The 15,715-nt window shown below is 43.8% G+C and overlaps 1 protein-coding gene across 6 annotated transcripts in view; it reads right to left on the reverse strand.

Annotated features, from left to right (window-relative positions):
* rad51b (RAD51 paralog B) overlaps positions 1–14,741 on the reverse strand; it is a 53,273-nt gene extending 38,532 nt beyond the window's left edge. For 2 of the 6 annotated variants that reach the window (XM_029733270.1, XM_029733269.1), the window contains exons 1-8: positions 14,368–14,741; positions 12,382–12,495; positions 12,203–12,307; positions 11,985–12,121; positions 11,717–11,836; positions 11,362–11,545; positions 7,378–7,450; positions 1,808–1,917 (exon numbers count right to left, since the gene is read on the reverse strand). In XM_029733270.1, coding sequence (XP_029589130.1) covers positions 1,808–1,917; positions 7,378–7,450; positions 11,362–11,545; positions 11,717–11,836; positions 11,985–12,121; positions 12,203–12,307; positions 12,382–12,495; positions 14,368–14,637 — 1,113 coding nt within the window. In that variant the 5' untranslated portion in view covers positions 14,638–14,741. Of the gene's footprint in view, positions 1–1,807; positions 1,918–3,330; positions 3,428–7,377; positions 7,451–11,361; positions 11,546–11,716; positions 11,837–11,984; positions 12,122–12,202; positions 12,308–12,381; positions 12,496–12,668; positions 13,243–14,367 lie in introns of those variants that run through there. The other 4 variants (XM_029733274.1, XM_029733272.1, XM_029733273.1 and 1 more) reach the window with 3 other exon arrangements.
* Positions 14,742–15,715: the final 974 nt, after the last annotated feature.

The following is a 15,715-nucleotide window of genomic DNA, read 5'->3' on the forward strand; positions in this document are numbered from 1 at the left end:
TGGAATAATTTTTCTCCCCTTTCGAAATGTCCAAGAGAATTAAACATCCTCCCCAGACTTTGTGCGGTTGCTCCAAGCTCTGGGATTTCCGATACTACTTAAGCCTGGTCCCAGATCTCATTGTGCCATCTTGCCAATTCCAGGTCATTCAGTACAAACACATTTGGGACCAGACTAGTGTCGCATGGCCTGGCTCAGTTCAAACCAGCCTGGGCCTTTTAGCTACCACCATCTAAACTCAAAGGAAGAACTAAGCGAAAACAAGACGGTTGAGGTTGCTGCAGCATAAATAGCTGCAAACAGTGCAGAAATAACGAGTGCAGCGTCAGTGTTTTTGGAAGCGCGTTGAATCACGACTGTGATAAATGTTATTGTGAAATCACCCGTCAAAACAAGGAAGTGATGTTTTCTCAGTGTTCTTGTTTCATTAGGCTTGACAGACTATTGGTGGGTTGAACGAGAGGTCATTCTAGCCATGCTGAACCTCTGTATGAGCTTTAGACATAGAAAAGTAGAGACTGGCAGGCAAAAGTGAAGACATGGAATAAAGATACAAATCACCTTACCGTTTTCTTTGGGACAGCATTAGCTGTGAAGCACTATGTGTCTACATACTCATTCTACAAGCTTTAGCCATAGGCCTACTGATCGTTCTTTACCTTCAGTGAGCTCACTCACTGTGCATCCAGTCAGTTAAACATTTAATATGAGGGGGGGACCTCAGATTTGCACTATTGGAAAGAAACAATCCCAATGGCATCTAAGAATTTTAAAAGTTTTCTTTCCTGAGGTGCAGTTTCAACATTTGAGCATATATCTCTTCTTAGGGCCTAACCAGCTACAGATGTCTGCTTTAACTGCTGTTGCTTTATTTCAGTTAAAAATAAACGTGAGTGCTATTTCACCGAGGGGATTAGATTACCTGTGGTCGGTAATCAGTCATTTTCGCTAAACCCACTTGAATTAGGACCAGTGTGAATAAATGCCGTCTCAGTGATTTTCACAGGCATGCACGGCTCTGCGGACCGCAGCGACCAGTCAGCTCCCTGTTTTCAAAACCGCCGCGCCCACAATAACATGTCATTAACTCTGACAGAGACAAGTCTCCCTACATAAAGCCATCTCGTGTTTTTGCAAATCAGATATTTATTTTATTAACCTTTATTTAAACAGGGAGTAACATTGAGATAACTCTTTTACAAGAGAGCCCTTAAATCTACAAGGAAATCGTGGTGGAGATGAACGTTTTGGAGGCTAGATAGATGACTGTCCTGTGTTCATTTGAGCATGGGCAAACCGACAGAGCAGTCGGAGCATATAGGCAGAAAGACAGACAGGCAGAGGCACACACACACAGCGTCAATGAACCAGCCCGAGGACCCAATGGACCCAAGCACCAGACTGAAACCTTAATGGACCAGCAGTTGTGGACCGCTGCTTTTCCTTTCATGCTGGTTTTCTTTAGGGGGATTTGGATCGTAAAAAGAAAAACACAGAGCCTTTCGTTTGGGCCTCCGAGGCTTTTTGGGAATTGACTCTGGAATGCACCCGCAGCTCTGAGTCGTGCAGGATGAGACTAAAGTGAGAGTAGTGTGTGTGTGTGTGTCTGTCTGTCTGTCTGACCACACTATTTCCCCAATAGAGAATCTAAGCATGGCCATAGTTCAGTCGTTTTAAACGGTGTGTTCTGTGAAAGTTGGTTAATAACAGTTCTGGATAAAGCCCAAAGAAGACATAGGAAGACACAGTTCCTTTCCCATAGTTAGTAAAACTAAAATGTTATCCTCCGTGACATATCGTATATCACCTGTCTTTGGTGTGTATCTACATACTGGACAATGAGGCGGGTGTTGACGCTATGACTCCATGTGTTTCCCAGCGCTGCCGTCACATACCCAGAATCCCTCTCATCGGATGCTGCAACACAAAAACAATCATTACAGGGGTTGAGTTCAACTTTGAACAGCACTCACACTTGTGTGATGTGTTATCTTTATTTCATACAGGGGTCATTCCATGTCATTTCAGCAAGCCATGACACCCACCATCTCAGATTGTTCCGAAATAGTTTCTGTAGTTAGAAACAAATAAGATTAGTATTCCTGAAACAATTTGTTGAAATATAATTTGCTCTCTGAGAAATTAAGCTAATTCATTGCACCCAAAATTGGCCATTATAATTTATAGGAGTCATATGATATTCAACAACTATAATACCTAACATCCGATTTGGACCATAATTCTTCCTAACAATTAGTAAGACATGATGAATCCAATACAATGATCAAAAGCCACTCACGGGCCCCCCACCCCAACAACCAGTATACAGTATCAGTTCTCCATGTCTGACAAGCTGCTGCTTGGAGTATTGTTTCTTCAACTTTTGTTATGTACTTCCCTGTGAATCTGGTGATGTTTTTTTCCCCCTGTTCAGAGAAATCAGCCATTGAAGCTTGCTTTCTATACAATAAAATAGTGTGAAAGTACCAAGTTTTGCTCACTAGATGCCGCTGTACCTGCTACTGCGACAACACTGTCAATTTTGCTGGTCTCTTGTGTTTATTAAATGGATTACAACATTTTCTTTGCAACTTTGGGTAGAAAACCAATTGCTTTGGCTCATGACAAAAATAAATCGTGGTAAAGAATGCAAGCTACTAAAAATAAAAAAATTGGCCAATTTGGGTGCGATCAATGTCCTTAATTTCTGAGATCAAATTATATTTCAACAAAATAATGTTTCAGGAACACTAATCTTATTTGTTTCTAACAACAGAAACGATTTCAGAACAATCTGAGATGGTGGGTGTTGAAATCCTCTTTCTTGTGCTTTTTGAGTTGGAACGACTCACTGACTGTACAGAAACTTGGCAAATTGCAATCAATTTGGAAACTGCCAATTCAAAACAAACTGCCTTGAAGCCTGAAAAACATATCACACTATACAGTAGGTAATTTAAGTATCGTCATTGATTCATCCCCGTGATTCATAATTATTCCCTATTTCCACTGTGTGTGTGTTTGACCCTGCAGGCTATGTAATGACCATTAACCAGAAGACAGCCCTAGCCGCCTGACACACTGTTATTATCGCTTGCTTTTGTGTGACCATGGTTCCCTTTGCTCCCATGACACCAATAAACCTTGGCTGGGCCTGGGATGCTAATTCTGTCTGCTGAAGGATGAGCTGGCGGGTGGCGGTGTGTGTGTCTGTGAGTGTGTGTATGTGTTCGCAAGCGTGCATGTGTGTGTATGTCCGCAAGCGTGTGAGTGTGTGTGCGTTAACGTGCCTGTGTGTGCGTACCCATGTGTGTGTATGTTGCCGTGTCCTTTTCATTCTCTTCCTTGATGTTTTTTCCATGGAGTAAGCAGGGATTCTGCTCGCACAAGTGTCCTATCAGCAACTCTCACTTCCTCAAAACATTTCCTGTGGAAACGTGTGCAAGGCAGAGAAAATAAAATAGCTGCACGACCATGTGACGGAAGTTCCCCCGGCCGGGAAGAGCAGCAGCAGAGAGAAACGATTCATTTTAATATCACAATATACTAGGTAGGAGACATACAGTAGACTAGAGTAGTACTACAAACAGGGAACACTGGTTCAAGGCAATTAAGTTGAAATAGGACTGAATAAACTACGGGACAAAACACACAGTACTAGAAGACCAGCGGTTTCAGAGTCAAACCAAAGTGGAATATAACTGAAAGCATTGGGCCTTAGTGCATCTAGCTAACCATTAGGGCTCTTTCACTAACATAGTCAGTGTACAACTGGCTCACGAGTTTGGGAGCTGAGGCAAAAGAGACGAAAAGAGAAGGAAAGAGAAGGCCGGAGGGACTGAGAGGCAGACTAAACAAACTCCATGTGCGCTGTAGACATCTGCTGTACAGCTCCCTGGAGAAGGATGATGGGGGGGGGCGGGCGTACTCACTATCAGCCTCTTTCCCCTGCTTAGCTCCCCCTCTGCCTGTTAGACAGGCCTCTAACACAAACACCCAAACCATAACACACACACTCCTTCATTCTATACCCTTAACCCCCATCCTAAACCTCCCCTGATCCTACAAAGCCAGCAGCCCACACATTTTCCCACAATTGGCCAGGAACGGAAAGCAGATAGTGTAGAGTCCAAAATCCTGTCCAGTGTTTCAACACACTGTCTATGTCACGACTTGTGCTCGCTGGATGGCTCCTCGAGTGCCACCATAAGTCCAAGTGCAATAAAAGTGTTTTAAACATTCAAGGACATGTGTTACTAGTATATAGCTAAAAGGCCTTGTCCAGCTCGTGTATGACAGAAAACCATACTGCATTTCACTCTCTATGCTAATAGAGAGAATGGATATCATATGGATGGATAGCCATCTCTGATAGAGTGAGAGCTCTCTGGAAAGGCTGCCCCGCTGTGCAGAGGAGGAAGTGGCTCAAATAAACATGTCCAGTACAGATTTCAACCTCCCCTTTTCCCCCTCTCAACAACTCTCTCGCTCAGCATCCCATTCAACTTTTCTCTAGTTGTTTCTCACAATCTGTTTATCTCTCTCGTTCTACAACCCTCTCTCCCCCTCTGCCTTCTGTTTTCCTTTACCCTCGGTCCCTTAGTAAACCTTATTGGTCTAGTGGCTGGAGAGCTCTGTGCAGTGTGGCTGTGTGTGACCAAGCCTCGAGGGTAGGACGGGCGGTCGATTAGGGCGACCGGTTGGGGAGGAGGAAAACCCAATCATGTAGATAAAGTGAGGGCATGGAAAAGTGTCTCAGTGTGTTGCTGGCTGGCTGCACACAGTGGCTCTCCTATCAGAGGCAGTGGAGGAGCTGAGGGGCTTGGATCACTGCAGCCTCAGTCACACACAGTCAATGAAGGAGCCCTGCTGTTGACAAAGAGAGGCTGTCTGTATGTCTGTCCGCTGGGCCCTGCTGTTGATTAAGAGAGTCTGTCTGTCTGTTTGGGCCCTGCGGTTGACAAAGAAGCTGTCTGTCTGTTCATTGCTGACCTGGGTTCAAATACTATGTCTGCTTTAGCCTGCCTGGAGTGCCAACTGGGTTGGGTTTGCACTTTTGGGAATATTCTATTAGTTACATTGCACCAGGCAAGCTCAGTCAAACACAGCTCAAGTATTTGAAATTATTTCAAATAGTATTTTGAACCCAGGTCTGCTGTCCTCTGGGCCCTGCTGTCTGTCAGTCAGTCAGTCTGCTGGGCCTGGCAAACAGAGGCCAACTGTCTGTCCGCTGGTCCCTGCTCTCCCACAGTGACTGGCCTGTGGCCCCCTCACTCCCATCTAAGCCTAGAGGGAGCACGGGGTTAAACCACACCGGATGGCCCAGTTTAGCCTCTATTAAAGGCTATTTTTATTTACACACAAACACCCCGCACAGAGGTAGGTGTGCACACTCATACACATACGGAACACTTCACAAGAGCATTCACACAGCAACTAGTCCCTCCATGCACAGAGTGACCGTATCATTACTTAGCAGTGTTAAGTAATGAGCTCACTTCTCACACAAATATTCCCTTAGGTGGTTGATTCCTCTTTAGTCCCTACCCATAATTAGATGATTCATAAGCTTCAATATAATCTTGGTTACCCAGAAGTAAAATTCACGTGGAAGTGAGAGATTAGCTTCAACACTACGTTTACTTTTCATCATGAAGTTTATGTTATGATAAAATAAACGCTTGTCATGATGACCTCTTCCCCATTACACTAGGAACACCAACCCTCATCCATTACTTTATGCTTTACACTTGCAATTGCGAACAGCTAGCTCAGCCAGCTAAGGGTTTGGGGGATTTTCTATGCCTTGCCTTGGGCATCGCCTGTCTCAAATGCTGGCACCAACTACTGTTGGCACTGGGCTGGCTATTGAGTTGAGTTTTAATCAAAATGAGGTCAGAGAGAGCTTCAGTTGGACAACTGCAGTTTCACTAGATTAAACACAGAGAGCTAGGACAGACCTCATAGGCATCCAATGTCCCTCAGAGACTGAACTCTTTTCATCTCTATTATTACAAATATCTACAGAAATAAATCTTTCCGACATGAAAAAAAAAGGAGGGGGGTTTCCAATAATGAAACGCTACCCATTCAGCTTCTGGCACATAACACTGAAGACAAGCAAAGGATGATAGCAATAATCAGACATACGAATTCAATACTACATTCTCTCTGTACTGATAGCTGGGCTAGAGCATGTGTATAGGTCAGTCCAGCAACCAACCCATCTCTATCTAGTAGTTTCTCTACACACTCATCAGGCCTCCGCAGTACCAGAGGCTACTTGAAGCCCACTTCAGGCCCACCTGAGTCACAGTTACTGATTCTAGACCAGGTAGAAACCAGACTCCCCCTTTCCCTCTCCTCAGACTAGACAAAGGGCCTTTTCAGACCTTCCATCATGCGCATCACGCTCGCCACCCCAGCCAAATCCCAGGAGACCATCGATGGGAGAAACCCAAAGGCGACGGAGGCTGACATTTGACTGGAAACCCGAGACGCAGGGATCTCTGGTTGAAAACATCATAGGTAGAAACCTGCTTGCACGAGACAAAAGGGGGAGAAAAAAGGTACGGGAGAAAGGGAGGGATGGCGGGCCTAAAGAAGAGTCAGACCCGGGGAGAGGAGATGTGAATCTGATTACATTAGCAGAGAGAGGGGTGAATCAGATACACCCTACTGTTGAACTCTCCCCCGCCTCACCACTCCATCCAAGGACATATGGAGAGAGAGAGAGAGAGAGAGAATGAGAGTGAGAGAAAGAGAGAGCAAAAATTGAAAGAGAGAAATGAGAACGAGGCAGTCCTTCCTCGAGGGGGAATCACTGTATTTAATGAAAGAGTGTAGTAGGTAAAAGAGAGAAAGAGGCAGTCCTTCCTCGAGGGGGAATCACTGTATTTAATGAGAGAGTGTAGTTGGTAAAAGAGAGAGTACAGTTACAGGTCAATGCCATGTATCTATTAGATAACGTAAGAGAAAGAACCCGTATCCCTTTACTCAAAGACTAGCTTCAGCATAATGTTGCCCCAACATTCACTGGTCCGACTACACCGCCGAGACACAGATACATATCCACAAACAGGCAATGCTAAGGGAGTGATGAAGAGGGGGACATTATAACAATACAGGATACAGGTCATAGAATAGCTCTGTTACCAAGGTGATGGTAAACAGTGAGATCAAACAAATCTCTGTGACCCATCAGAGAAGCTCCATGTGTTTCAAAGAGTCTCACGCAAGGCGACCTGCTACAAACATCCTCGGTGCATCACTACATTAGTATGTGTTGAATCCAATGTTTCATTGGATGGTTAGTATTGCAGTTACATTCAGATGTGATCAGTTAACATGGAGGCTATTTCGTTTGTGTTTGTTTACCTCCCCTGAATGACGCAGCGCCTCTCTCTCCTCGATTGCCCACATGCGTCGTGATCTGGTTGGTCAAGACCACCTAGGAGGGAGAAAATAGAGAAGCATGAAGAGAATATGACTTTAGCACCTTCCACAGAGTGCTGGTTTGCCATGCTAAATGTTCATTTCAAGGTTTTTAGGCAATATCTCAAAGCAATATACCTTAGACTATGAACACAAAATATACCAAAATAATCTTCGGAGAAGTTCAGGTAAGTTATTTCTTAAAATGTGTTTTACTTGTCCTCAGATGACTGATGGTCAATAGTAGGTTGGAGGTCAACAACATTAAACGATATGGGTGGTCAATATGTATCCAAACCCAACCAAGCCGGAGATAAAAGTATTCTAAATATCATCCGGTCCAAGTCTGACACAGCAGAATTTTGAGTAAATTCCCTCGAATAATCAGTGGTGGTGGCTCAAAGTAGCACTTGATGAATCAAATTGGCCTTGATGAAATACCAACATGATAAAACTGTTGCCAATACAACAGACTCATAAAAAGAGAGAGGCCCTAGGCCTACCGTCACATGAGCTATAATTGTCCTTTAAGCCTCCAGCTTGACAGAGCTACACTGTGCCTTGTGAGCCAACTGCGGCTGACATGAGTCAAAGTCCATATGTCAACAATAAGGCTACAATAATAAACTCATGTTTGGGCAGGCAATGAGCTCCCATGTGTTGTTCTAACTAGGAGAAATCCAGAGAAACAACACAGTTAAACTATGAAACCTTGGCTAGGCAACAGATGTAGGATCTTAATTTGATCCAGTTTGGTACAACTGGAAAATAACCTGAAGCACCAGGAACTGTGAATTATAATTAATGGACAATTGTGTAGGGGTTGATAAATTTTTCGTAACGGAAAATATGTCTGACATTTCAAATACATTTTAAACCACAAATACACTACAAGTATTACATGTCCTGAATTTCACAAAAGTTCTCCTGCAACAGGGTGATCAAATCAAGATCTTACACCTGTACATCCAGTAAACTCACACCAAATCAACAATTCCACACAACCTAGGAGCGGAATGGAAGCAAAGGCCTCCAATCTACCACAGTCATCCAGTCTCGCAAAATTTGGCACTGTGTCATACATTAAAACAAGAACTAGTAAATTTAACAACCTGGTTGGTTTGGCCCTGGGTGCTAATAACAAAAGTCTTTACTTGTTTAATCATGATAGCCCTTATAAAATACTCAGTGGGCTACTAGCAAGGTAGGCTATCCTCACTGTGGTTTCTTGTCAGGGCACATTTCAGTTAATAATATGGAGGAGGTGAAGGCAAAACGCTCTGTCAAGTCCAGACAGCCCTCACATGAACCACAACATGCTTGTACGCCAAAACACGGGTGTGGAAAATAGCATATGACTTACACCGAAGCCTAATGATCACACAAAGGCACACATACAAAATAAAGAAGACAAGTTAGCTGGCAAATAGGTAATGAATGAGCTTAGATGTTTAGTATAGCATAGGATAGACTTAGCGCCCTCAAATTCAACACACAGACCTCAAAGCTAGTTCCACTGTGTTTATTACTATTTATTTTGTTCATTATTCCTCTCTAATCAGGGGCTGATTTAGACCTATGACACCAGCTGGGTGCAATTTATTCTTCGGACCTCGCTCGTGGGGTAAGATTTGAATACCCCTGGCGTAGAGTATAGTATATTATAAACTGGGTGGTTCGAGCCCTGAATGCTGATTGGCAGAAAGCTGTGGTATTGGCTGATAGCCACAGGTATGACAAAACATTTATTTTTACTGTTCTAATTATGTTGGTAACCACTTTATAATAGCAATAAAGCACCTCGGGGGTTCCCCAATGGTGGAACAAGCTCCCTCACAACGCCAGGACAGCGGAGTCAATCACCACCTTCCGGAGACACCTGAAACCCCACCTCTTTAAGGAATACCTGGGATAGGATAAAGTAACCCTTCTAACCCCCCCCAAAAGATTTAGATGCATTATTGTAAAGTGGTTGTTCCACTGGATATCATAAGGTGAATGCACCAATTTGTAAGTCGCTCTGGATAAGAGCGTCTGCTAAATGACTTAAATGTAATGTAAATGGGTTTGTGGTATATGGCCAATCTACCAGGGTTAAGGGCTATATCCTGGCACTCCGCATTGCGTCGTGCGTAAGAACAGCCATTAGCTGTGGTATATTGGCCATATACAACACCCCCTCATGCCTTATATAATATAGTATTAAGCAAACGCTTACAGTGTTCAGTAACTGTCAGGATGATCTTGTTGCTATGTAACGTCAAGGTATGTTAACGTGTACATACAGTCATGACATTCTGACGTGGCCACCGCATCCTTTGCAGACATATAAAAATAGCTACCAGTAAATAAGCTGTCCATCACTACTATACACAGACAAGCGCCAGACTCTTAGAGCCCCTGGGCCGCAGCTGTGAGAAACGCTAGCGGGGAGATGGATGTAAGAACTCAGACACACTCCCAGGGAACTGAGGAGGAAAGCTTGAGTAACACCTGCCAGGGACTGAGGTGGTGACTTAAGATTTGTATCTAGTGGAAAGTTCAGGGGAAAGTTGGGTTAGTAGACTAGAAACTGATTTTAATCCCCAGTGCTAATAGCCTGGCTAGGCCAGCAGTTGTAGTAGGGACCTAGTAGGTGAGGTGATACACCTTCAGTGCTTTCCTGCCCTCTAGTGTTGAACTGTGTTACTGACGCGAACATGGATGCACTGGGGTCAAATAGGGCACATTTATTATTCCTTGTGAAATATGGTATGGATTAGATATTTTATTCCATTTTAGATTTCAGGAAAACATTTCCTACAGAGTGCAATGCACTATTGCCTTTCACCCTTTCCTTCCAAATCCCACAGAGGGCAGGTTCCTTTGTCTTGGATTACTTTGTGATAACGCTGACATCTAGTGGCTGAATGGCGGTTCTGCAATTTATTAGGCAGTCAGAAGTGGTATTAAGGGACTAATGATGTGATGGGGATTACTTTTTAAAAGGATAATTATAATGCAAAATGAAGGAAAATAAAATGACGCTGATATCTACAATATAATAACCCCCTCCAGAAATGAGCCCAATAACATATTGGCCCATATTATCAGTCAGGTGTGTTACTTAGCAATAATCATGATCACCTGATGTAGCCCATCTGATGCAGCATAGTGTCTATAAATGAATAAATAGGCTGAGGGTTTCCAATCTGCATTTACCCCATTGGTCTAATCATTAGCTAGATCACAAAATCCAAACATTAGTCTCTCTTGTTGCTAGTTAGCAACATATTGATGACTTGAATGTCCCCCCCCCAAAAAAAAACATTCCACTGGCACTCAGCCAAGGATCATGTAGTGTGAATATAAATTTGGCCTACCGGTTACACCTGACCCTTGTTACATTTAGCACCGGTCTTCCCTATGCATTCAACCCAATGGCCAATGCTAACGCGGGTAAGCCATGCCGCTGCTAAAATACGAAAATGGTGCTAAAATGGTGCATTTTAGCCTACTCATTTAGTGGATTTCAGAAGTGTAGCCTAGTAACACTTGAGAAATCAGTGATGCGCCTCTTTTAATAGTGGCCATCAAAACTGCTTTCAAAGTTGTTGTTTTTTTACCCCGACTGCATTAAGAATGTTGTACAATGACTGGGCATGCATATTTCTTCCCCTGTGCAGCACTCACAATTTGAATGTGCCTCGAGATTAATATTACTTTCTCGCATAGAATGTGACAGGCTGAACAATTGAATAACTATTCTACTACGGGGTTGTCTAATTTTGGCATGGCTTACTTGTGTTTTGGGCTGTGGAAAATGAAATGTGGTGAACAATTAAAATAACCAAAGCAGGTACCAGGTCTCAGCTCCGCCTGGCTGTCATTTGGATCATAGGTGCCGTGTCTCAGATCCGGCCCAATTTAACCCCTGCACACACTCACAGGGATGTGAAAGGCCTGAGCCAGGTATTTGAGGGTGGCAGCCTCCTGGCCCAGCAGGTTGCTGCGGTGAGTGAGGTTCCCAGGCAGTGTTGTGTCATACTCCTTCCTCACCACTGAGGCCACCGAGTCAAGAATTACCAACCCAGCCTTGGAGGAGATGATGTCCTCCTCAAGCCTCTCCAGTCTGGAAGGAACCAAAACAAAACTACCAATATCAGTATGAGAAATAGTACCTTTCACACAGTTTGCCATCACCCAAAATGCTTCATGGGGCCAGAACATGCTTGAGGTAAGTGAGAGGAGACGATTGAATGACACATTTCAGAGAGACTGAAAGCAACATGGCGGCCTGTACCTGTCCAGGACATCCTGACACGTGAGCTCCCGAAAAAGGTGGACACGTCCAGCCATCTCCAACACACGCTCCTTCTCACAGAAGTAGTCTGGAAACCTGCTCTGAGCAATCTCCACTAACCTGGAAGTTCCAAGAACAAAACATTTTAGGCCACACAATGCATTTATAAGACATTACATAATAGAAGATTATAAAAGATATGACAAGATAATAAATATGCAGGAGGGGAGAAGAGAAAATGAGGGTGATGAAAGTAAGTCCCAATCACCTCTCTGCTGAGAAAGCCGACTCTGTATCTATGTAGATGACTCCGCTGTCGAGGCCACCCATGTACTTTGGCAGAGTGGCCAGCACACTGAGCATCATACACACCTGGCTCTTCCCACAACCTGAGGGGCCAGTCACCTGAAAGAGGGAAAGGAAGTTTGTGATACATTTTCTCTCTCTCCATCACCATCTCTGTACTCAGTAAGGAAGGTGTACAACCTCTGTGAGTGTCCCCCGTGGTAGCCCTCCCTGAAGCAGTCTATCCAGGGCGGGTAGTGATGTGGAGAAACACAGGTCAGCCCTCTGCTTCCACACCTCCAACGCCTGAAGAACAACAACAATTTCATAAGACAGAACAGTGAAGTATGACAGTGACACTGGTGATGTTGTTGACTTACCGTGGTCATTGAAGGGGCACAGGCCTGGCTGACTGACTGAAGCAGCATCAGCACCTGCCGGTAACTCTGCCCCGCTAGGCGCATCACCTCTAGAGGTGTGAGGGACAGCAGGTCCTGGTGACAAGGAGCATAGTAGTCACAGTTGCGAAAGGCATCTCGTTTCTACTCCATCTATTCTTTGATGTGAGAATATTACATCATGGTAACATTTCAAGTTGATATAAACTTGGAATCCACAACGTTAGCAGCAACCCCCTCCAGAAATGAGCCCGAGGCCAACCTCTTACCTGGCAAGTTTCGATTTGGTGGCGCTTGAGTCGTTCGCATACTTCGAGTGACACGCCTGTTCTTCTGAGCTTTTTACTTGCCATAGCTAACGAGTTACTGCATAGAATATATATTAGTTTTACAAAATGACAACAAACTCAATGACACTGGTTTCCCCTTTTGTTTGTGACAAACGTGTTATGTTAGCTAGCTAGCTAACTTCAGCTGCAACGAGTGGCTAAAGTTCGCTCCGCCCGTGGCAAACGCTAGAAGCTATTTGCTCTAGCAAGCAAATTATGGCTCAAATATAAGAAATTCCATAATTTTGCAACATTATTCAATCTATTTTCATTGCCCTGCTAGCTAACTCCACGAGTTCCGTTGCCTTGACAGCCGTGTGGCATAAAAAAAATACCGCCGCTTCTGCTTCTTCTTCAGTGGAGTTTAACGGGGGTTAGCATCCAATATGTTGCATTACCGCCCCCAACTGAACTATAGTATAAATCCATTACACTTGGTGATCAGTGGAGGAAACAGTATCCAATTGTCATACTTGAGTAAAAGTAAAGATGCCTTAATAGAAAATGACTCAAGTGAAAGTGACCCAGTAGGATACTACTTGAGTAAAAGTCTAAAAGTATTTGGTTTTTAATATACTTAAGTATCAAAAGCAAATGTAATTGCTAAAATATACTTAAGTATCAAAGTAAAATAACAATTATAAATAATTTCAAATTCCTTATATTAAGCAAAGCAGAAGGCCACATTTTCATTTTTTTTATTTATTTACAGATAGACAATTTTCCCGTTCTGCTAAGCATTCAAAATGTATTGAGTACTTTTGGGTGTCAGGGAAAATGTATGGAGTAAAAAGTACATTACTTTCTTTAGGAATGTAGTGAAGTAAATGTAAAAGTAGTCAAAAATATAAATAGTAAAGCACCCCCCCAAAAAACGACTTAAGTTGTACTTTAAAGTACTTTACACCACTGTTTGTGATACAAAATGGGATAGGCGAAGTGGGAAAATTAAAATAAATGTAATTTTTTTATTACCCTAACAACTACCCTACACTCTTTAAAACCCACCACATTATTCCACTACTTTAACCCCATCTGATCCTACCCTAGGGCAATGACCTTAGAGGACATCACTCAACACACCCTGTGAAAACTTCTGAAGTCTCTGCAGCTGCCACCACATCTATTTTCTGTCACTTATGTTCCATCTCTGCAGTACAGTTGATAACCATTGCTATGAACGCTAAGAAACCCACCTTACTGAAACATATATAACTCCTTGGCCTATCCCTCTGTTCTGGCACAGATCTACTATTGACAGGGATCCTCTCAGAATCCCTCCCCTTTAATCAACTCTCTACTTAATTCACTGCCTCAGCATACAACATCTTCTGCACTACTCTAACCCTGGCCACCTCAACCTGCCTCTCTCGCACCGGACACTTCCGATCCCCAGCAACATGGGTAACGCTACAGTTGACACACACAACTTTTCCCACCAAAACTACACATTCCTCTATCCCATGTCCTCCTGCACACTTTCGACATCGTGGAATCTCCCTCCTACACACTGCTGCGACAACGCCAGTGAACGTAACACCTATAAAACCGCAGTATATTCGGCACAAAAGCTCTAATAGAATAACTCATATATCGTGACATTACTTTGTCAGGTAAAGAAAAGAACAGACTGTTTCACCTCTGTTTCACCACGCTCCCTACCGGATCTGCGTCGCACCAGATGCCGGGCGTCACAAACACCACGAATCTTCATCTTAAATTGCTTCACCTCCACACTTAACGCTACCCCAGAAATCCCTCCTGTCAATGGTGCCTTGTACCTAAACACAAAGCAAGATACAGATCTCTCCCCAAGTTGCGTTGAACGGAGCGCCTGCTCCCTCTGATCACAAACAAACATCACAAGTCCACTTTCAGTTACCTTCACCGACTCAACAGCACCCACCATCTTTTCCACCCAACCTGAAACCACCCATGCATCAGCCAAAAGTTCTAGTTCCACCCTCTTCAAAAATATCACTCGCACTGGACCTAACTTATCTTTATCATGACCATGTCCATCAATGCAAGGCTCGGGCGCCAAGCTCCTCACAACACCTTCTACCCTTTCCATTTCACTTCCAGAACTTGAACTGTCATCCGGCTCACTCTGTTTAAACTTGACACCAATCTTCCACGAGATACCCTCTCCCTTGTTATTACTGGCTTCAACAGATTCACACCCATCCTCTGCCTCCCTCAGTCTTTCAACCTCCTCTCTCTTTCCCTCCAATCCTCCTCCCTTAACCAATTACCCGACTCCTTCTGAAAATATTAAACTTTTCCGAGACAAAATCTCTTTTTAGCCTCCTCGAGAGACATGTTAAGCACTGTACTCCGTCCACTTCAAACTCGTCTGACCCATACCTCCACTTCGCTTTGCATTTTGGTAAATGTAGTCATATGGGACTGTCAAAACCACTGCACTGGGTCCTGATGCAGTCCTTTTAGGCCTGGGTCAGCTTGATGCATTTCGCATGAAGAATTAATAGAAAACAAAACACATTCTTTCAAATAATATACATTGAACATTTTGTGCTATTATGATGTGGTGAGACTGTAAAATAGACAGCAGCAGCAACCATCACGACGTGAAGCAGTCTCACAGGGCTGTGTGATGAAATGACAATCTCAAATAAATTATACCTTGCTTATCGTCTCTCTTTCTCACTCTCCCTTTCTCCCTCTGTCTAGACCCCATCACTCCATCTCCCCCAGCCTGTGTCTGTATCAGTCCGTCTATTGTTTGGAGTGTGACTAGTGCAGGATGGAGGGCCATGTAAGGCCATAATGGCAGTGTTCTCCCTTATCACCAAAGAGATAAGAACCGCTTCTGCACCCAGAGGTTGGGAGCCGTGTCCCTGTCGCTGAAGTGGCCAGTTAAAATAGAGGATGACTAAAGAGTACTGATAAGAATACCGGTAGTTTGCTCTGCCAAGTTATCCCTAATGGGAAAAGGGCAACACAAGGGACTATTGGGACAGTTT

Source organism: Salmo trutta, chromosome 35, assembly GCF_901001165.1.
Source record: "Salmo trutta chromosome 35, fSalTru1.1, whole genome shotgun sequence".
Classification (NCBI taxonomy): Eukaryota; Metazoa; Chordata; class Actinopteri; order Salmoniformes; family Salmonidae; genus Salmo; species Salmo trutta.